The 23,388-nt window shown below is 45.3% G+C and overlaps 1 protein-coding gene across 17 annotated transcripts in view; it reads right to left on the bottom strand.

The window, feature by feature from the left end:
* TNS1 (tensin 1) overlaps positions 1-23,388 on the bottom strand; it is a 608,032-nt gene that overhangs the window by 53,463 nt on the left and 531,181 nt on the right. For 12 of the 17 annotated variants that reach the window (XM_073647437.1, XM_073647443.1, XM_073647445.1 and 9 more), the window contains 7 exons: positions 20,339-20,434; positions 13,057-13,089; positions 10,191-10,356; positions 9,042-9,946; positions 8,327-8,413; positions 8,109-8,240; positions 7,937-8,029 (listed from right to left, as the gene is read on the bottom strand). In XM_073647437.1, coding sequence (XP_073503538.1) covers positions 7,937-8,029; positions 8,109-8,240; positions 8,327-8,413; positions 9,042-9,946; positions 10,191-10,356; positions 13,057-13,089; positions 20,339-20,434 — 1,512 coding nt within the window. The remainder of the gene's footprint in view (positions 1-7,936; positions 8,030-8,108; positions 8,241-8,326; positions 8,414-9,041; positions 9,947-10,190; positions 10,357-13,056; positions 13,090-20,338; positions 20,435-23,388) is intronic. The other 5 variants (XM_073647442.1, XM_073647444.1, XM_073647448.1 and 2 more) reach the window with 2 other exon arrangements.

Genomic DNA, 23,388 nt, shown 5'->3' with positions numbered 1-23,388 from the left:
CAGGATCAGTAATGTAATGTATGTACATAGTGACTGCACCAGCAGAATAGTGAGTGCAGCTCTGGAGTATAATATAGGATGTAACTCAGGATCAGTAATGTAATGTATGTACACAGTGACTGCACCAGGAGAATAGTGAGTGCAGCTCTGGAGTATAATACAGGAGGTAACTCAGGATCAGTAATGCAATGTATGTACACAGTGACTGCACCAGCAGAATAGTGAGTGCAGCTCTGGAGCATAATACACGATGTAACTCAGGATCAGTAATGTAATGTATGTACACAGTGACTGCACCAGCAGAATAGTGAGTGCAGCTCTGGAGTATAATACAGGATGTAACTCAGGATCAGTACAGGATCAGTAATGTAATGTATGTACATAGTGACTGCACCAGCAGAATAGTGAGTGCAGCTCTGGATTATAATACAGGATGTAACTCAGGATCAGTAATGTAATGTATGTACACAGTGACTGCACCAGCAGAATAGTGAGTGCAGCTCTGGAGTATAATACAGGATGTAACTCAGGATCAGTAATGTAATGTATGTACACAGTGACTGCACCAGCAGAATAGTGAGTGCAGCTCTGGAGTATAATACAGGATGTAACTCAGGATCAGTAATGTAATGTATGTACACAGTGACTGCACCAGCAGAATAGTGAGTGCAGCTCTGGAGTATAATACAGGATGTAACTCAGGATCAGTAATGTAATGTATGTACACAGTGACTGCACCAGCAGAATAGTGAGTGCTGCTCTGGAGTATAATACAGGATGTAACTCAGGATCAGTAACGTATGTACACAGTGACTGCACCAGCAGAATAGTGAGTGCAGCTCTGGAGTATAATACAGGATGTAACTCAGGATCAGTAATGTAATGTATGTACACAGTGACTGCACCAGCAGAATAGTGAGTGCAGCTCTGGAGTATAATACAGGATGTAACTCAGGATCTGTAATGTAATGTATGTACACAGTGACTGCACCAGCAGAATAGTGAGTGCAGCTCAGGAGTATAATACAGGATGTAACTCAGGATCAGTAATGTAATGTATGTACACAGTGACTGCACCAGCAGAATAGTGAGTGCTGCTCTGGAGTATAATACAGGATGTAACTCAGGATCAGTAATGTATGTACACAGTGACTGCACCAGCAGAATAGTGAGTGCAGCTCTGGAGTATAATACAGGATGTAACTCAGGATCAGTACAGGATCAGTAATGTAATGTATGTACACAGTGACTGCAACAGCAGAATAGTGAGTGCTGCTCTGGAGTATACTACAGGATGTAACTCAGGATCAGTAATGTATGTACACAGTGACTGCACCAGCAGAATAGTGAGTGCAGCTCTGGAGTATAATACAGGATGTAACTCAGGATCAGTACAGGATCAGTAATGTATGTACACAGTGACTGCACCAGCAGAATAGTGAGTGCTGCTCTGGAGTATAATACAGGATGTAACTCAGGATCAGTAATGTATGTACACAGTGACTGCACCAGCAGAATAGTGAGTGCAGCTCTGGAGTATAATACAGGATGTAACTCAGGATCAGTAGTGTAATGTATGTACAGAGTGACTGCACCAGCAGAATAGTGAGTGCAGCTCTGGAGTATAATACAGGATGTAACTCAGGATCAGTAATGTAATGTATGTACACAGTGACTACACCAGCAGAATAGTGAGTGCAGCTCTGGAGTATAATACAGGATGTAACTCAGGATCTGTAATGTAATGTATGTACACAGTGACTGAACCAGCAGAATAGTGAGTGCAGCTCTGGAGTATAATACAGGATGTAACTCAGGATCAGTAATGTAATGTATGTACCCAGTGACTGCACCAGCAGAATAGCGAGTGCAGCTCTGGAGTATAATACAGGATGTAACTCAGGATCAGTAATGTAATGTATGTACACAGTAACTGCACCAGCAGAATAGTGAGTGCAGCTTTGGAGTATAATACAGGATGTAACTCAGGATCAGTAATGTAATGTATGTACACAGTGACTGCACCAGCAGTATAGTGAGTGCAGCTCTGGAGTATAATACAGGATGTAACTCAGGATCAGTACAGGGTCAGTAATGTAATGTATGTACACAGTGACTGCACCAGCAGAATAGTGAGTGCAGCTCTGGAGTATAATACAGGATGTAACTCAGGATCAGTAATGTAATGTATGTACACAGTGACTGCACCAGCAATATAGTGAGTGCAGCTCTGGAGTATAATACAGGATGTAACTCAGGATCAGTACAGGGTCAGTAATGTAATGTATGTACACAGTGACTCCACCAGCAGAATAGTGAGTGCAGCTCTGGAGTATAATACAGGATGTAACTCAGGATCTGTAATGTAATGTATGTACACAGTGACTGCACCAGCAGAACAGTGAGTGCAGCTCTGGAGTATAATACAGGATGTAACTCAGGATCAGTACAGGATCAGTAATGTAATGTATATACACAGTGAGTGCACCAGCAGAATAGTGAGTGCAGCTCTGGAGTATAATACAGGATGTAACTCAGGATCTGTAATGTAATGTATGTACACAGTGACTGCACCAGCAGTATAGTGAGTGCAGCTCTGGAGTATAATACAGGATGTAACTCAGGATCTGTAATGTAATGTATGTACACAGTGACTGCACCAGCAGTATAGTGAGTGCAGCTCTGGAGTATAATACAGGATGTAACTCAGGATCAGTACAGGGTCAGTAATGTAATGTATGTACACAGTGACTCCACCAGCAGAATAGTGAGTGCAGCTCTGGAGTATAATACAGGATGTAACTCAGGATCTGTAATGTAATGTATGTACACAGTGACTGCACCAGCAGAATAGTGAGTGCTGCTCTGGAGTATAATACAGGATGTAACTCAGGATCAGTAATGTATGTACACAGTGACTGCACCAGCAGAATAGTGAGTGCAGCTCTGGAGTATAATACAGGATGTAACTCAGGATCAGTACAGGATCAGTAATGTATGTACACAGTGACTGCAACAGCAGAATAGTGAGTGCTGCTCTGGAGTATACTACAGGATGTAACTCAGGATCAGTAATGTAATGTATGTACACAGTGACTGCACCAGCAGAATAGTGAGTGCAGCTCTGGAGTATAATACAGGATGTAACTCAGGATCAGTAATGTAATGTATGTACACAGTGACTGCACCAGCAGAATAGTGAGTGCAGCTCAGGAGTATAATACAGGATGTAACTCAGGATCAGTAATGTAATGTATGTACACAGTGACTGCACCAGCAGAATAGTGAGTGCTGCTCTGGAGTATAATACAGGATGTAACTCAGGATCAGTAATGTATGTACACAGTGACTGCACCAGCAGAATAGTGAGTGCAGCTCTGGAGTATAATACAGGATGTAACTCAGGATCAGTACAGGATCAGTAATGTAATGTATGTACACAGTGACTGCAACAGCAGAATAGTGAGTGCTGCTCTGGAGTATACTACAGGATGTAACTCAGGATCAGTAATGTATGTACACAGTGACTGCACCAGCAGAATAGTGAGTGCAGCTCTGGAGTATAATACAGGATGTAACTCAGGATCAGTACAGGATCAGTAATGTATGTACACAGTGACTGCACCAGCAGAATAGTGAGTGCTGCTCTGGAGTATAATACAGGATGTAACTCAGGATCAGTAATGTATGTACACAGTGACTGCACCAGTAGAATAGTGAGTGCAGCTCTGGAGTATAATACATGATGTAACTCAGGATCAGTAGTGTAATGTATGTACAGAGTGACTGCACCAGCAGAATAGTGAGTGCAGCTCTGGAGTATAATACAGGATGTAACTCAGGATCAGTAATGTAATGTATGTACACAGTGACTACACCAGCAGAATAGTGAGTGCAGCTCTGGAGTATAATACAGGATGTAACTCAGGATCTGTAATGTAATGTATGTACACAGTGACTGAACCAGCAGAATAGTGAGTGCAGCTCTGGAGTATAATACAGGATGTAACTCAGGATCAGTAATGTAATGTATGTACTCAGTGACTGCACCAGCAGAATAGCGAGTGCAGCTCTGGAGTATAATACAGGATGTAACTCAGGATCAGTAATGTAATGTATGTACACAGTGACTGCACCAGCAGAATAGTGAGTGCAGCTCTGGAGTATAATACAGGATGTAACTCAGGATCAGTAATGTAATGTATGTATACAGTGACTGCACCAGCAGAATAGTGAGTGCAGCTCTGGAGTATAATACAGGATGTAACTCAGGATCAGTAATGTAATGTATGTACACAGTGACTGCACCAGCAGAATAGTGAGTGCAGCTCTGGAGTATAATACAGTATGTAACTCAGGATCAGTAATGTAATGTATGTACACAGTGACTGCACCAGCAATATAGTGAGTGCAGCTCTGGAGTATAATACAGGATGTAACTCAGGATCAGTAATGTAATGTATGTACACAGTGACTGCACCAGCAGAATAGTGAGTGCAGCTCTGGAGTATAATACAGGATGTAACTCAGGATCTGTAATGTAATGTATGTACACAGTGACTGCACCAGCAGAATAGTGAGTGCAGCTCTGGAGTATAATACAGGATGTAACTCAGGATCTGTAATGTAATGTATGTACACAGTGAGTGCACCAGCAGAAGAGTGAGTGCAGCTCTGGAGTATAATACAGGATGTAACTCAGGATCTGTAATGTAATGTATGTACACAGTGACTGCACCAGCAGTATAGTGAGTGCAGCTCTGGAGTATAATACAGGATGTAACTCAGGATCTGTAATGTAATGTATGCACACAGTGACTGCACCAGCAGTATAGTGAGTGCAGCTCTGGAGTATAATACAGGATGTAACTCAGGATCAGTACAGGGTCAGTAATGTAATGTATGTACACAGTGACTCCACCAGCAGAATAGTGAGTGCAGCTCTGGAGTATAATACAGGATGTAACTCAGGATCTGTAATGTAATGTATATACACAGTGACTGCACCAGCAGAATAGTGAGTGCAGCTCTGGAGTATAATACAGGATGTAACTCAGGATCAGTAATGTAATGTATGTACATAGTGACTGCACCAGCAGAATAGTGAGTGCAGCTCTGGAGTATAATACAGGATGTAACTCAGGATCAGTAATGTAATGTATGTACACAGTGACTGCACCAGCAGAATAGTGAGTGCAGCTCTGGAGTATAATACAGGATGTAACTCAGGATCAATAATGTAATGTATGTACACAGTGACTGCACCAGCAGAATAGTGAGTGCAGCTCTGGAGAATAATACAGGATGTAACTCAGGATCAGTAATGCAATGTACGTACACAGTGACTGCACCAGCAGAATAGTGAGTGCAGCTCTGGAGTATAATACAGGATGTAACTCAGGATCAGTAATGTAATGTTTTTACACAGTGACTGCACCAGCAGAATAGTGAGTGCAGCTCTGGAGTATAATACAGGATGTAACTCAGGATCAGTAATGTAATGTATGTACACAGTGACTGCACCAGCAGAATAGTGAGTGCAGCTCTGGAGTATAATACAGGATGTAACTCAGGATCAGTAATGTAATGTATGTACACAGTGACTGCACCAGCAGAATATTGAGTGCAGCTCTGGAGTATAATACAGGATGTAACTCAGGATCAGTAATGTAATGTATGTACACAGTGACTCCACCAGCAGAATAGCGAGTGCAGCTCTGGAGTATAATACAGGATGTAACTCAGGATCAGTAATGTAATGTATGTACATAGTGACTCCACCAGCAGAATAGTGAGTGCAGCTCTGGAGTAAAATACAGGATGTAACTCAGGATCAGTAATGTAATGTATGTACACAGTGACTGCACCAGCAGAATAGTGAGTGCAGCTCTGGAGTATAATATAGGATGTAACTCAGGATCAGTCATGTATGTACACAGTGACTGCACCAGCAGAATAGTGAGTGCAGCTCTGGAGTATAATACAGGATGTAACTCAGGATCAGTAATGTAATGTATGTACACAGTGACTGCACCAGCAGAATAGTGAGTGCTGCTCTGGAGTATAATACAGGATGTAACTCAGGATCAGTAATGTAATGTATGTACACAGTGACTGAACCAGCAGAATAGTGACTGCAGCTCTGGGGTATAATACAGGCTGTTACTCAGGATCAGTAATGTATGTACACAGTGACTGCACCAGCAGAATAGTGAGTGCAGCTCTGGAGTATAATACAGGATGTAACTCAGGATCAGTACAGGATCAGTAATGTAATGTATGTACACAGTGACTGCACCAGCAGAATAGTGAGTGCTGCTCTGGAGTATAATACAGGATGTAACTCAGGATCAGTAATGTATGTACACAGTGACTGTACCAGCAGAATAGTGAGTGCAGCTCTGGAGTATAATACAGGATGTAACTCAGGATCAGTAGTGTAATGTATTTACAGAGTGACTGCACCAGCAGAATAGTGAGTGCAGCTCTGGAGTATAATACAGGATGTAACTCAGGATCAGTAATGTAATGTATGTACACAGTGACTGAACCAGCAGAATAGTGAGTGCAGCTCTGGAGTATAATACAGGATGTAACTCAGGATCTGTAATGTAATGTATGTACACAGTGACTGAACCAGCAGAATAGTGAGTGCAGCTTTGGAGTATAATACAGGATGTAACTCAGGATCAGTAATGTAATGTATGTACACAGTGACTGCACCAGCAGAATAGCGAGTGCAGCTCTGGAGTATAATACAGGATGTAACTCAGGATCAGTAATGTAATGTATGTACACAGTGACTGCACCAGCAGAATAGTGAGTGCAGCACTGGAGTATAATACAGGATGTAACTCAGGATCAGTAATGTAATGTATGTACACAGTGACTGCACCAGCAGAATAGTGAGCGCAGCTCTGGAGTATAATACAGGATATAACTCAGGATCAGTAATGTAATGTATGTACACAGTGACTGCACCAGCAGAATAGTGAGTGCAGCTCTGGAGTATAATACAGGATGTAACTCAGGATCAGTAATGTAATGTATGTACACAGTGACTGCACCAGCAGAATAGTGAGTGCAGCTCTGGAGTATAATACAGGATGTAACTCAGGATCAGTAATGTAATGTATGTACACAGTGACTGCACCAGCAGTATAGTGAGTGCAGCTCTGGAGTATAATACAGGATGTAACTCAGGATCTGTAATGTAATGTATGTACACAGTGACTGCACCAGCAGAATAGTGAGTGCAGCTCTGGAGTATAATACAGGATGTAACTCAGGATCTGTAATGTAATGTATGTACACAGTGACTGCACCAGCAGAATAGTGAGTGCAGCTCTGGAGTATAATACAGGATGTAACTCAGGATCAGTACAGGATCAGTAATGTAATGTATGTACACAGTGAGTGCACCAGCAGAATAGTGAGTGCAGCTCTGGAGTATAATACAGGATGTAACTCAGGATCAGTAATGTAATGTATGTACACAGTGACTGCACCAGCAGAATAGTGAGTGCAGTTCTGGAGTATAATACAGGATGTAACTCAGGATCAGTAATGTAATGTATGTACACAGTGACTACACCAGCAGAATAGTGAGTGCAGCTCTGGAGTATAATACAGGATGTAACTCAGGATCAGTAATGTAATGTATGTGCACAGTGACTGCACCAGCAGAATAGTGAGTGCTGCTCTGGAGTATAATACAGGATGTAACTCAGGATCAGTACAGGATCAGTAATGTAATGTATGTACACAGTGACTGCACCAGCAGAATAGTGAGTGCAGCTCTGGAGTATAATACAGGATGTAATTCAGGTTTAGTCCAAGTTAAGAAATGTAATTGATTAAACTTTATTTGCAGAGTAAATCTCTATGTTATCTTTGATAAGATTAACACACTTTTCTTTTACATGTCAGTTCTTACCAAAATAGGGCTCATTTGGACATCCCTTTAATTTCACCCCTCTGGGACTGGTCTCTATCAGGAAATGTCGCACCAGCTCATTAGTGGCGTCTCCTAGGGCAGCAGAGCAGTCACTTAGTATAATGTACGGGATGTATAGCAGGAGATCTTATAATACTGGGGGGGTAATCACCTTTCTTGCTTGGCTGGGCCGGGGTGGGAGGAGGGGTGGCAACTTTCATGGCAAGTCCATAGGCCCCTCTGAAGGAGTGGCTGTCCCGAATGATGAAGGCGCCGGGTTCTCGCTCCTTTAGTAAAGTGATTGCTGGAAGAGAGAGAAGAATTCAGCCAAGATCAGGAGACGGGATCTTGTCTGAGCTCTGATCAGGATCCACTCTAGATTGCACTCACCTTGATCTCTGGAGATCTCAGGCTTGTACCAATACTTGGACGTATCTTGGACAAACTTGACATGCGCGCGCGTTTCTGGACTCATATCTGAAATAAAAAATTAAAAACCACCTTTTATCTGACATACGACTCCTCCAGGTGGCGCCACCAAATTCTAATCCAATCTTTTTATACCTAGTTGGATAAAAATACTAAATTAAATTATTTGTAACACTTAACCGATTTACGAATAGAAAACATGGCTGCCTTGTTCCAAACACTGATGCCACCGCCGCCTACAGGTTGTGCGCGGTATTGCAGCTCTGAACTGTTCATTTCTCTGGAGCAGAGCTGCAGCACCAGACACAATCTGTAGACGGGTTGGTAATATTTTTGGATTAAGGTAATCATGTTTTTCTAATTCTGGACAACTCCCTTAAAGTGAGTCTTTTTTTCCCTAAGAAATCAGCAGTATAAATTATTTTTAGCATTTTCCTAATTTACTTAAATGGGCTCCAGGACTCCGTTTTCAGTACAGAGCATCGCTCTCTCTACAGAGATCTCAGCTGCTCGTTGCTGCCACTAGAGGGCGATGAGCTGGATTGATTTTCAAGATCAGTAGGAATCATTTAATGCTATGTACACAGCGCCCTCTAGTGTAGGCCATGCAAAATACTCCTCCAAGGAATGGTACAACCCACGCGGAGCACCACCTCACCAGAGTTTAGAGGATTACCTGGCATCGAGAACTTGGAGAAGTCTGGTAACGTGTGGGTAAATTCCATGGTGCTGCCCCCGCTGGGGCTGGACATGCCACTCGATATGGGTGACGAAGTCTTCCCGTTCAGGGTGGAGTAATTCGGCAGGCTGTTGGACCTGTCTCCTGATGACATCCTGCGTTTTTCGGGAAGTGATGGCTGTGGCACGGGGCTTCCCTGCCGGTACAGGGTGGAGTCTGGTGAAGATGACGAGGGGCTGCCAATGCTTTGGTAGTAGGCAGGAGACACCGGGAAGCTGGGGGTGGCGGGAGCCTGGTATCCTGCACTGCTCTGTCGTGACAGCGTTGGCCGTCGTTCTTCAGGGGTGGAGAACCCGTACATGGCGTGCCGCTCCATACTAGGGCTCCCCGGTGTCACTGGGACACTCCCGGTCATCACAGCCTGGTGTCGAGCCAAGCCAGGACTGCCCGGAGCTGCCGCCACGCCGCTGTGTGCCGCAAGAGGATGTCTGCTCAAGCTTGGACTTCCAGGCGCATTGGACAGCGTTGGGGTCACCACCCTCCGTACGAAGCCCGGACTGGGCGGCGTGTTTGTGCCCACTGTGTTCGTGCCCACCGTTCGGTGAAGAGGTTGTGGGCTGCCGTGAACCACTTGCCCGACCAGTGCGCCCATTGGTATTCCAGAAAGTCCATCTGTCTGCACGATGGCATTATTTGGGCTGTAGGAGTAGCCCTCGTAGGAGCTAAGGGGGGTCCCAGCGAGGGGCGTCATGGCGGGGGGAGTGGGAGAAGTGTTGTGGTAACTGCTTTGTGGTGACGGCTGAGACAAACTGGTGGATCTGAAACTGGAGTCTACAGATGGTTGAGCCGGACTGGGAACATGGACGCTGCCTTCTGCTGAGGGGCAGCTTCTTACAGACACCCTGCGGAGGACAAGAAGAAGGTGAGTGCTGCACTACTGCCCTCATGTGGACGGTGCTGAAAAGTCATGTACATGGTGCACAATATTGAGGGCTCTTTAAGATGGAAAAAGGGAGGCCACCGAAAAGTGAGGAGGCCGAGAACGGATCAAGCGGTGGCCGCTCACGTGCCGGGCTCTCCCCATTCACCACCATGGGGGTTATGGGGTCTGCAGAGCATGACACATCCATGGCAGTCTCCCCTTACCCGTCAGTGCTGTGTATGGGGCTGCTCGTAGAGATGGGGCTCGGAGAGGTGAAGTGACCGGGGTACCCGCCATTCCTCGTCAGGGTGTCCGCCTGGTAGGGCTGCGGTGCGCCGGGCGATGGGGGAGCAGCCGTCCGCGCAACCGACTCTACGTAACTCCTGGGCTCTACAGAAACAGAAGTCAGAACAACACATCAGTCCTGGAAATGACCCCCTGAAAAAGCGAATGTCCCAACTCTGCAAGCAGTCAATGAGCGAAACCCAGCGAGCAGCGGAGCGTTTCACCATCGCTGTGATGGCTCTGCAGCCCCTTATAGCCAACACGCTTATTGATTACATTTCCAAGATCTCTGCTTGCTATCAATGGATATATAGAATACATTGCAGAGGAGGAAAATCCTTCCTGAACTGTTAGTTCTGCTCTCACAGCTGGAGTTTGTTACATTGTATCAGTAATCAGCCTGCAGGAGCTTTGTGCTTTGTAAAGCTCACAGAGTATTGCGGCACGGATGAATACGGTGTCAGGCGGACGTGGACCCTTCCGTGGTGGGGTGCACCGTGTCTACACCCCCCCAGTGTGACAGATAAGCCATGGCATTTATCAAAGGTTGCTGCCCTGATACGCTGCAGCAAACCCGCAGCTGTAAAAATCACTAGATGAGGAGGAGTCTCCAGTTAATGAAGGTATCACAGATTATTTCCATGCACTGACAGCGAGCAGAGATCCTGAGAGCGGAGAGCACACTGAAATCCAAAGCAGGTTACATCAGGACCAGACTGTGCCGTGAACGAGACCACACACGGGGGGCAGGTTAATACAGCAGGGGGACATTTCCAGACAGCTCGGGGGTCTTCCCATGCAGAGCAGGGTGGGCTCCTCTCTGTCAGAGGTGATGTCTTAGATTGGAGTTTTTACTGCACTGGAAAACTGCAAGGTGTGCACACAGCCTTCTTCTCACCCCAGCCCTGTCTGTGCACACAGAGCAATACCACAGGCAATCGCTTACAATGCAATTCCCTAATAAAGCCCCCCCGTATCCCCCTGACACCCCCGGTGGGATCCTACGTGCTGACAATCTGCTTAGTAATTGGCAGTATACGCAGCCCCGGATGGCAGTGCCCGCACTGTCCCCGGCTCCGATGACATTTCCCAAGGAATTAACAATAGGTTAATTGATTTCAACGTCTCTTGTGCAGGATTTTCTCACACGGACAAAGGACATGAGGGAAGCCCGGCGATTACTTCATGAATAGTTAATTCTGCTTTTATCCCTGTGTTCGTCCCGTTCACGCTCCAGCGGGCGGCTGTCACTGTGGCCTACTTTTATCCCAATCAGGGATGGCGCCCCCACCTGGCAGCGCTGCCGTCACTACAGAGTATGGCCCTTTAAAAGCCAGAAGTCTCTGAATCCGCATTCTAAGAGGACACTCAACAGCGTGGATGTAGCAGAGCTGAGACTGTCATTAACTGTGCAGGTCTCATAATCGGGGTCTTGTAATTAGGGGGTCAATCGTTTAATAATCTGGAGTTGAAATGCAGAATAAAGAGAAGATGACGACCCCAAGTCCTGCCCTATTGTCGTGGGTCACAGGGGTGTAGGATCGTGGGAGAGGGGCGCTTCTCTTTCCGACATCTTCGAGGCCCCCAAAATCTCCCCTCCCCCATCATCTGATTCTACATTCAGATAGGGTTCAGCAACTACAGAAGTGCTGCCTCCCATTAGACAATGGGCGACACAGGGGCCGGGCTCGTCCCCCCCCCCCCCCCCCCCCCCCCCCCCGTCTTCTGCCGTCTGGGAGGCACCGGGGTCAATCGTCCAATTTGGATTTAAATAATAAAAAGGTTCAGGTTCAAATCTGACATCTTGTAGGGTTCAGGGTCGGCTACTCGCAGATTATCCGGAGGGGTTGGTGGGTAGGGGGGGCGTCAAAACTTTCTCAATGGTTTCCTCTTATCTAATTAGTTTGTTTTATTCCTGAATTATTCCGGCCATTGAAATCTACTTATCTGGGGACAATACGTAAAATAAGGGGACTGTGAAAGCTGCGGACCACCAGTACGCGGCCGCGGCTCACACAAGGGACATGGGGGGGGATGAGGAATGAAATGTTACATAGAAGTGATTTTTAGAATCGACTTCACTGCAAGATATTGTTTGTTACACAGCTGAAAGTTTGTTACAATGTATCGGATCAGGAAAGACTCTGACTTCTAATATGATGCAATGTAAGCAGCAGAGCGGATTTAGAGGGGGCACTCAGGGTGCCCACTACCTAGGGTCAATCAAACTACCCCCCACCCAAGCATTATTTAATATATTGCAGTATTATTTTGATATTGGAGCACTATCTGGGCTCTTTAAGACAGTAGGATGTGGATTAGTATTTATGCACTATGGCGGTATTATCTTGGCACTACATGGATGTATGAGGAGGTCTGTTGTAATGTAACCCCTCATTGTAGATTGTAAGCGCTTAGGAGCAGGGTCGTCATTATTTTTGCTTTCATTATTGTATGATCTTTAGCTATGTTACTTATGACTGTTCTATATGAACCTCTGAAATGTAAAGCGCTGCGGAACATGTTGGCGCTATATAAATAAAGATTATTATTATTATTATTATTAATGGCGCCGACCCTTTACGAGGGAGCTAATTCCTTTTTTATTAGGACGTTCGCCCTCTGACCTGTTCGCTGCCTTCTCTCCCTGGTCGTGGAGATGATACATTTTGTAAGTAACATGCACAAACACGAAAAAGGAAACAATGTAACACGCGGGAATGAACCAGCAAGCAATGGAGCCAGTTATAGCTGGACCAGGGCAGCCTCTCGGGGGTTAATGACGCCTCGGACCCCGGCACTTACCTTCCTCGTACCCATCAATGAACGTTTCCATCTCTGCAGGGATGAAGTGTTACATAAATGTAATGTAGAAGAGAAGGAAAAAAAGGCAAAAGATAAGAAAAGCGCCGCTGACCGTCCATAGACAAAGGGTCACCCGGCCGGCGACTTGCTCTCATGTAATTGTCACATTTACTGGAAAGATCGGGACGCGGGAAGATTCGGTTTTCTGCAAAAATGTAACTCCTGATAGTGCAGATGAACGGACCTTATCTCCATGCGCTGTCTATGGGGAATGGGGGTCATTACCTAAGCACAATAATGACTTGTGGGGTCCCGGAAGAGGAATGAGTGCAGCTCTAGTTGTAGGACCAGGAGGGAACTCTTAGGGCAGAAGTCTCCAACCTGAGTTTCTACAAAACTACAACTCCCAGCATGTGGCTGCCAGGGCATAGTGGAAGCTGTAGTTCTGCACAGGTTACAGAGCATCGTCACTGGGGGTGCGGAGGTTTCCGGGTCTTTGGTTACAGCGGATCACAGTCTAGATTCCCATATAAATCAGTAAAATCCGTCCTGGATAGATCCCCTTGGGGAGCTGGAGGGGGCTGACAACACGTAGCCCCTGTGACATTCTCCGGGGTCTCTGATTGTACAGATCGTCGTCTTCACTACAGTAAAAGCATTAAATAGCCGAACTCTGGGATTCCACAACACGGATCAGACTTTCCAAGGCCCAAAGCCAAAGTCCATCATGTGCAACAATGATCTTACATAGGACTGCTGGTCCGGAGCAGCTACAGCTGAGACTTTATAACTGGTCCTTATCCTGCAGATCACATTGTGGAGAAATCAGAGTAAGGTGGAGGATCCAGAGGTGAACAATGTGAAGTCAACAGCGGGTATATGTGTGCCGTCCCCTCTGCGCCCCAATAATAATATTCTACATCAGATGAGGGCACAAATCACCAGGACGAGCAGAGAATGAGACAAGAGCTCTGAAACCTGCAGAACAGGGAGTGCAGCTCTGGAGTATAATACAAGATGTAACCCAGGATCAGTAATGTAATGTATGTACACAGTGACTGCACCAGCAGAATAGTGAGTGCTGCTCTGGAGTATAATACAGGATGTAACTCAGGATCAGTAATGTAATGTATGTACACAGTGACTGCACCAGCAGAATAGTGAGTGCAGCTCTGGAGTATAATACAGGATGTAAGTCAGGATCAGTAATGTAATGTATGTACACAGTGACTGCACCAGCAGAATAGTGAGTGCAGCTCTGGAGTATAATACAGGATGTAACTCAGGATCCGTAATGTAATGTATGTACACAGTGACTGCACCAGCAGAATAGTGAGTGCAGCTCTGGAGTATAATACAGGATGTAACTCAGGATCAGTAATGTAATGTATGTACACAGTGACTGCACCAGCAGAATAGTGAGTGCAGCTCTGGAGTATAATACAGGATGTAACTCAGGATCAGTAATGTAATGTATGTACACAGTGACTGCACCAGCAGAATAGTGAGTGCAGCTCTGGAGTATAATACAGGATGTAACTCAGGATCAGTAATGTAATGTATGTGCCCAGTGACTGCACCAGCAGAATAGTGAGTGCAGCTCTGGAGTATAATACAGGAGGTAACTCAGGATCAGTATTGTAATGTATGTACACAGTGACTGCACCAGCAGAATAGTGAGTGCAGCTCTGGAGTATAATACAGGATGTAACACAGGATCAGTACAGGATCAGTAATGTAATGTATGTACACAGTGACTGCATCAGCAGAATAGTGACTGCAGCTCTGGAGTATAATACAGGATGTAACTCAGGATCAGTAATGTAATGTATGTACACAGTGACTGCACCAGCAGAATAGTGAGTGCAGCTCTGGAGTATAATACAGGATGTAACTCAGGATCAGTAATGTAATGTATGTACACAGTGACTGCACCAGCAGAATAGTGAGTGCTGCTCTGGAGTATAATACAGGATGTAACTCAGGATCAGTAATGTAATGTATGTACACAGTGACTGCACCAGCAGAATAGTGAGTGCAGCTCTGGAGTATAATACAGGATGTAAGTCAGGATCAGTAATGTAATGTATGTACACAGTGACTGCACCAGCAGAATAGTGAGTGCAGCTCTGGAGTATAATACAGGATGTAACTCAGGATCCGTAATGTAATGTATGTACACAGTGACTGCACCAGCAGAATAGTGAGTGCAGCTCTGGAGTATAATACAGGATGTAACTCAGGATCAGTAATGTAATGTATGTACACAGTGACTGCACCAGCAGAATAGTGAGTGCAGCTCTGGAGTATAATACAGGATGTAACTCAGGATCAGTAATGTAATGTATGTACACAGTGACTGCACCAGCAGAATAGTGAGTGCAGCTCTGGAGTATAATACAGGAGGTAACTCAGGATCAGTAATGTAATGTACGTACACAGTGACTGCACCAGCAGAATAGTGAGTGCAGCTCTGCAGTATAATACAGGGGGTAACTCAGGATCAGTAATGTAATGTACGTACACAGTGACTGCACCAGCAGAATAGTGAGTGCAGCTCTGGAGTATAATACAGGAGGTAACTCAGGATCAGTAATGTAATGTACGTACACAGTGACTGCACCAGCAGAATAGTGAGTGCAGCTCTGGAGTATAATACAGGATGTAACTCAGGATCAGTAATGTAATGTACGTACACAGTGACTGCACCAGCAGAATAGTGAGTGCAGCTCTGGAGTATAATACAGGATGTAACTCAGGATCAGTAATGTAATGTATGTACACAGTGACTGCACCAGCAGAATAGTGAGTGCTGCTCTGGAGTATAATACAGGATGTAACTCAGGATCAGTACAGGATCAGTAATGTAATGTATGTACACAGTGACTGCACCAGCAGAATAGTGAGTGCAGCTCTGGAGTATAATACAGGATGTAACTCAGGATCAGTAATGTAATGTATGTACACAGTGACTGCACCAGCAGAATAGTGAGTGCTGCTCTGGAGTATAATACAGGATGTAACTCAGGATCAGTACAGGATCAGTAATGTAATGTATGTACACAGTGACTGCACCAGCAGAATAGTGAGTGCAGCTCTGGAGTATAATACAGGATGTAACTCAGGATCAGTAATGTAATGTATCTACACAGTGACTGCACGAGCAGAATAGTGAGTGCAGCTCTGGAGTATAATACAGGATGTAAATCAGGATCAGTACAGGATCAGTAATGTAATGTATGTACACAGTGACTGCACCAGCAGAATAGTGAGTGCAGCTCTGGAGTATAATACAGGATGTAACTCAGGATCAGTAATGTAATGTACGTACACAGTGACTGCACCAGCAGAATAGTGAGTGCAGCTCTGGAGTATAATACAGGATGTAACTCAGGATCAGTAATGTAATGTATGTACACAGTGACTGCACCAGCAGAACAGTGAGTGCAGCTCTGGAGTATAATACAGGATGTAAATCAGGATCAGTACAGGATCAGTAATGTAATGTATGTACACAGTGACTGCACCAGCAGAATAGTGAGTGCAGCTCTGGAGTATAATACAGGATGTAACTCAGGATCAGTAATGTAATGTACGTACACAGTGACTGCACCAGCAGAATAGTGAGTGCAGCTCTGGAGTATAATACAGGATGTAACACAGGATCAGTAATGTAATGTATGTACACAGTGACTGCACCAGCAGAATAGTGAGTGCTGCTCTGGAGTATAATACAGGATGTAACTCAGGATCAGTACAGGATCAGTAATGTAATGTATGTACACAGTGACTGCACCAGCAGAATAGTGAGTGCAGCTCTGGAGTATAATACAGAATGTAATTCAGGATCAGTAATGTAATGTATGTACACAGTGACTCCTCCAGCAGAATAGGGAGTGCAGCTCTGGAGTATAATACAGGAGGTAACTCATGATCAGTAATGTAATGTATGTACACAGTGACTGCACCAGTAGAATAGTGAGTGCAGCTCTGGAGTATAATACAGGATGTAACTCAGGATCAGTAATGTAATGTATGTACACAGTGACTGTGCCAGCAGAATAGTGAGTGCAGCTCTGGGGTATAATACAGGATGTAACTCAGGATCAGTAATGTAATGTATGTACACAGTGACTGCACCAGCAGAATAGTGAGTGCAGCTCTGGAGTATAATACAGGATGTAACTCAGGATCAGTAATGTAATGTATGTACACAGTGACTGCACCAGCAGAATAGTGAGTGCAGCTCTGGAGTATAATACAGGAGGTAACTCAGGATCAGTAATGTAATGTATGCACACAGTGACTGCACCAGCAGAATAGTGAGTGCAGCTCTGGAGTATAATATAGGATGTAACTCAGGATCAGTAATGTACTGTATGTACACAATGACTGCTCCAGCAGAATAGTGTGTGCAGCTCTGGAGTATAATACAGGATGTAACTCAGGATCAGTACAGGATCAGTAATGTAATGTATGTACACAGTGACTGCACCAGCAGAATAGTGAGTGCAGCTCTGGAGTATAATACAGGATGTAACTCAGGATCAGTAATGTAATGTATGTACACAGTGACTGCACCAGCAGAATAGTGAGTGCAGCTCTGGAGTATAATACAGGATGTAACTCAGGGTCAGTAATGTAATGTATGTACACAGTGACTGCACCAGCAGAACAGTGAGTGCAGCTCTGGAGTATAATACAGGATGTAACTCAGGATCAGTAATGTAATGTATGTACACAGTGACTACACCAGCAGAATAGTGAGTGCAGCTCTGGAGTATAATACAGGATGTAACTCAGGATCAGTACAGGATCAGTAATGTAATGTATGTACACAGTGACTGCACCAGCAGAATAGTGAGTGCAGCTCTGGAGTATAATACAGGATGTAACTCAGGATCAGTAATGTAATGTACGTACACAGTGACTGCACCAGCAGAATAGTGAGTGCAGCTCTGGAGTATAATACAGGATGTAACACAGGATCAGTAATGTAATGTATGTACACAGTGACTGCACCAGCAGAATAGTGAGTGCAGCTCTGGAGTATAATACAGGAGGTAACTCAGGATCAGTAATGTAATGTATGTACACAGTGACTGCACCAGCAGAATAGTGAGTGCAGCTCTGGAGTATAATACAGAATGTAATTCAGGATCAGTAATGTAATGTATGTACACAGTGACTCCTCCAGCAGAATAGGGAGTGCAGCTCTGGAGTATAATACAGGAGGTAACTCATGATCAGTAATGTAATGTATGTACACAGTGACTGCACCAGTAGAATAGTGAGTGCAGCTCTGGAGTATAATACAGGATGTAACTCAGGATCAGTAATGTAATGTATGTACACTGTGACTGCACCAGCAGAATAGTGAGTGCAGCTCTGGAGTATAATACAGGATGTAACTCAGGACCAGTAATGTAATGTATGTACACAGTGACTGCACCAGCAGAATAGTGAGTGCAGCTCTGGAGTATAATACAGGATGTAACTCAGGACCAGTAATGTAATGTATGTACACAGTGACTGCACCAGCAGAATAGTGAGTGCAGCTCTGGAGTATAATACAGGATGTAACTCAGGATCAGTACAGGATCAGTAATGTAATGTATGCACACAGTGACTGCACCAGCAGAATAGTGAGTGCAGCTCTGGAGTATAATACAGGATGTAACTCAGGATCAGTAATGTAATGTATGTACACTGTGACTGCACCAGCAGAATAGTGAGTGCAGCTCTGGAGTATAATACAGGATGTAACTCAGGACCAGTAATGTAATGTATGTACACAGTGACTGCACCAGCAGAATAGTGAGTGCAGCTCTGGAGTATAATACAGGATGTAACTCAGGATCAGTACAGGATCAGTAATGTAATGTATGTACACAGTGACTGCACCAGCAGAATAGTGAGTGCAGCTCTGGAGTATAATACAGGATGTAACTCAGGATCAGTAATGTAATGTATGTACACAGTGACTGCACCAGCAGAATAGTGAGTGCAGCTCTGGAGTATAATACAGGAGGTAACTCAGGATCAGTAATGTAATGTATGCACACAGTGACTGCACCAGCAGAATAGTGAGAGCAGCTCTGGAGTATAATACAGGATGTAACTCAGGATCAGTAATGTAATGTATGCACACAGTGACTGCACCAGCAGAATAGTGAGTGCAGCTCTGGAGTATAATATAGGATGTAACTCAGGATCAGTAATGTAATGTATCTACACAGTGACTGCTCCAGCAGAATAGTGAGTGCAGCTCTGGAGTATAATACAGGATGTAACTCAGGATCAGTACAGGATCAGTAATGTAATGTATGTACACAGTGACTGCACCTGCAGAATAGTGAGTGCAGCTCTGGAGTATAATACAGGATGTAACTCAGGATCAGTAATGTAATGTATGCACACAGTGACTGCACCAGCAGAATAGTGAGTGCAGCTCTAGAGTATAATACAGGATGTAACTCAGGATCAGTAATGTAATGTATGCACACAGTGACTGCACCAGCAGAATAGTGAGAGCAGCTCTGGAGTATAATACAGGATGTAACTCAGGATCAGTAATGTAATGTATGTACACAGTGACTGCACCAGCAGAATAGTGAGTGCAGCTCTGGAGTATAATACAGGATGTAACTCAGGATCAGTAATGTAATGTATGCACACAGTGACTGCACCAGCAGAATAGTGAGTGCAGCTCTGGAGTATAATACAGGATGTAACTCAGGATCAGTAATGTAATGTATGTACACAGTGACTGCACCAGCAGAATAGTGAGTGCAGCTCTGGAGTATAATACAGGATGTAACTCAGGATCAGTACAGGATCAGTAATGTAATGTATGTACACAGTGACTGCACCAGCAGAATAGTGAGTGCAGCTCTAGAGTATAATACAGGATGTAACTCAGGATCAGTAATGTAATGTATGCACACAGTGACTGCACCAGCAGAATAATGAGTGCAGCTCTGGAGAATAATACAGGAGGTAACTCAGGATCAGTAATGTAATGCATGTACACAGTGACTGCACCAGCAGAATAGTGAGTGCAGCTCTGGAGATCAGTGATGTCATGTATCTTTTAGTCTAAATTAAACCTCCACGTAAAGACAATAGATGGAGGCACTTTCCAGTGAATCTGGCGCTGGGTAAGCAGTGGGGGCACAGTACGTTGTCTGCTCTATAACACCAGAAGGTTTAGACAGAAGTTACAGCAGTGACTTTGGTGCCCGGTTTCCTCTGTGTTTTCTCGGCATTTACCACATCTCACCTCCTGATTGCTGCAGCAGGATGTCCGCTGGGTTGTGAGGCTTTAATCCTAGGGCTGACAGAGGAGTCTTGGCCAAACCCGGTGGAGAACGAGCCACTAGGGGGAGAAAACACAGAATGAGGTCAGAAAGGTTTGTAAATGTAGAGAATACACTAAACAACAGCAATTTCTCACTTATTTGCTTCCTCGCCTTTGATGCTATTTTGTCTGACTGAAATTCAAACTGTGATAATAAGATAAAGAATTATACAGTATATCTGTCCTGGGGATCAGCCCATACCAGCAGGTGTATCTATCTCAGCTCTGCTACATCCCGAGCACTCGGCTCTGCTACATCCCGCGCACTCGGCTCTGCTACATCCCGCGCACTCGGCTCTGCTACATCCCGCGCACTCGGCTCTGCTACATCCCGCGCACTCGGCTCTGCTACATCCCGTGCACTCGGCTCTGCTACATCCCGCGCACTCGGCTCTGCTACATCCCGCGCACTCGGCTCTGCTACATCTCACGCACTCAGCTCTGCTACATCTCGCGCACTCAGCTCTGCTTCATCTCGCGCACTCAGCTCTGCTTCATCTCGCGCACTCAGCTCTGCTACATCTCGCGCACTCAGCTCTGCTACATCTCGCGCACTCAGCTCTGCTACATCTACATGTGGTATTATATACAGAAGGATATTTGGAGCACGGTGATGTGACAGAACACTTGTATACGCTCCGATGCGGCCGCGTTGCCCTTAATAGGCCAATTGTGGAGAACAGAACGGAGAGTTATTCTGAAGATGGATGTTACATGGAAGAAGCAGCTAATTCCAAACATTCTGCTGTTTCCTGACACAATGACACTGTTATTCAGCCCGAGGAATGTTTCCAGTCCCCACTCAGGAGATTCGCCCCCTTCCCACCCTCAGAGTGTAGCATCTCTTCACAGTGCTCTCATCTATATTTCCTGCTCTGATTTATGGGGTCTCTCTGACACATGAAGGGCGGCTTTCATTATATTATCGATAGATGACATCAACTTCTCCAAACTACAAAAACTTTACTGCTGCTCAGTGTGGCCCTCTGCTGGTCAGACTGTGCGTGGGACACTTCAATATATGGCGTTTGCTTACTTCTATCTTTGGATCTGAAGGCGACCACTTACCGGGCTGGAAACCCTAAAAAATGGCTGTATTATCCTATTAGTGAGAGCTGCTTTATATTCTGTTACTAAGAGAAGCAGCCGCCATCATCCCCACTTACTGATTACAGGAGCAGGGATTTTCTGGACTATTGAAGAACTAGCAGTTTACAATGGCTGATAACAGGGAACAATGGAGTAGTGCGGACACACAACATTGCTGGCTCTGCTTCATCTAATCCTCATCTACATGTACTTATCAATTAGTTAAACCTCATTCTCCAACTGAAGTGAGGAAAGTGTTAATCTGGAGGGAGGATCCCGCATCATGTGGATACATTGTTACTGATGATGATACAAAATGCTGCTGAGCTATCAAACTGCAATCAAGAACATATTCTTGGCCCCTGATGAACAATAAAGGCTGGAATCAGTGATCAGGAGGAAATGAAAAGGTTATGAGAGATCTGGATGGAGGAAAAAGATGCAGAGGAGCCGAAGAAAAGAGACAGATTAAAGGAGAACTCCGGGCAGGACCCCGGAACTCTCAGAACTCCACATATCACAGGATCAAATCAATGTCTCCCTTCTACAATGTATCCACTCAAGAATTCGTCTTTATGATGTACCTGAACTACATTGTACCCACCCTATGATGTGCCCACTACACTGTACCCGCCCTATGATGTGCCCACTACATTGTACCCGCCCTATGATGTGCCCACTACACTGTACCCGCCCTATCATGTGCCCACTACACTGTACCCGCCCTATGATGTGCCCACTCTACACTGTACCAGCCCTATGATGTGCCCACTACACTGTACCCGCCCTATGATGTGCCCACTCTACACTGTACCCGCCCTATGATGTGCCCACTCTACACTGAACCAGCCCTATGATGTGCCCACTACACTGTACCCGCCCTATGATGTGCCCACTACACTGTACCAGCCCTACGATGTGCCCACTCTACACTGTACCCGCCCTATGATGTGCCCACTCTACACTGAACCAGCCCTATGATGTGCCCACTACACTGTACCCGCCCTATGATGTGCCCACTACACTGTACCAGCCCTATGATGTGCCCACTCTACACTGTACCCGCCCTATGATGTACCCACTCTACACTGTACCAGCCCTATGATGTGCCCGCTCTACACTGTACCAGCCCTATGATGTGCCCATTCTACACTGGTCTCACCCTATGATGTACCCACTCTACACTGTACCTGCCCTATGATGTACCCACTCTACACTGTACCAGCCCTATGATGTACCCATTCTACATTGTACCCGCCCTATGATGTACCCACTCTACACTGTACCTGCCCTATGATGTACCCACTCTACACTGTACCCGCCCTATGATGTGCCCACTCTACATTGTACCCGCCCTATGATGTACCCACTCTACACTGTACCAGCCCTATGATGTACCCACTCTACACTGTACCTGCCCTATGATGTACCCACTCTACACTGTACCCGCCCTATGATGTACCCACTCTACACTGTACCAGCCCTATGATGTACCCACTCTACACTGTACCAGCCCTATGATGTGCCCATTCTACACTGGTCTCACCCTATGATGTACCCACTCTACACTGTACCTGCCCTATGATGTACCCACTCTACACTGTACCAGCCCTATGATGTACCTGCCCTATGATGTACCCACTCTACACTGTACCTGCCCTATGATGTACCCACTCTACACTGTACCTGCCCTATGATGTACCCACTCTACACTGTACCCGCCCTATGATGTGCCCACTCTACACTGTACCCGCCCTATGATGTACCCACTCTACACTGTACCAGCCCTATGATGTGCCCGCTCTACACTGTACCAGCCTTATGATGTGCCCATTCTACACTGGTCTCACCCTATGATGTACCCACTCTACACTGTACCCGCC

Source organism: Phyllobates terribilis, unplaced genomic scaffold (genome assembly GCF_046119375.1).
Source record: "Phyllobates terribilis strain yellow unplaced genomic scaffold, ASM4611937v1 Scaffold_9__5_contigs__length_417890890, whole genome shotgun sequence".
NCBI lineage: Eukaryota > Metazoa > Chordata > Amphibia > Anura > Dendrobatidae > Phyllobates > Phyllobates terribilis.
The sequence above is the reverse complement of the archived record's forward strand: the minus strand, read 5'-3'. Positions and strand labels throughout refer to the sequence as shown.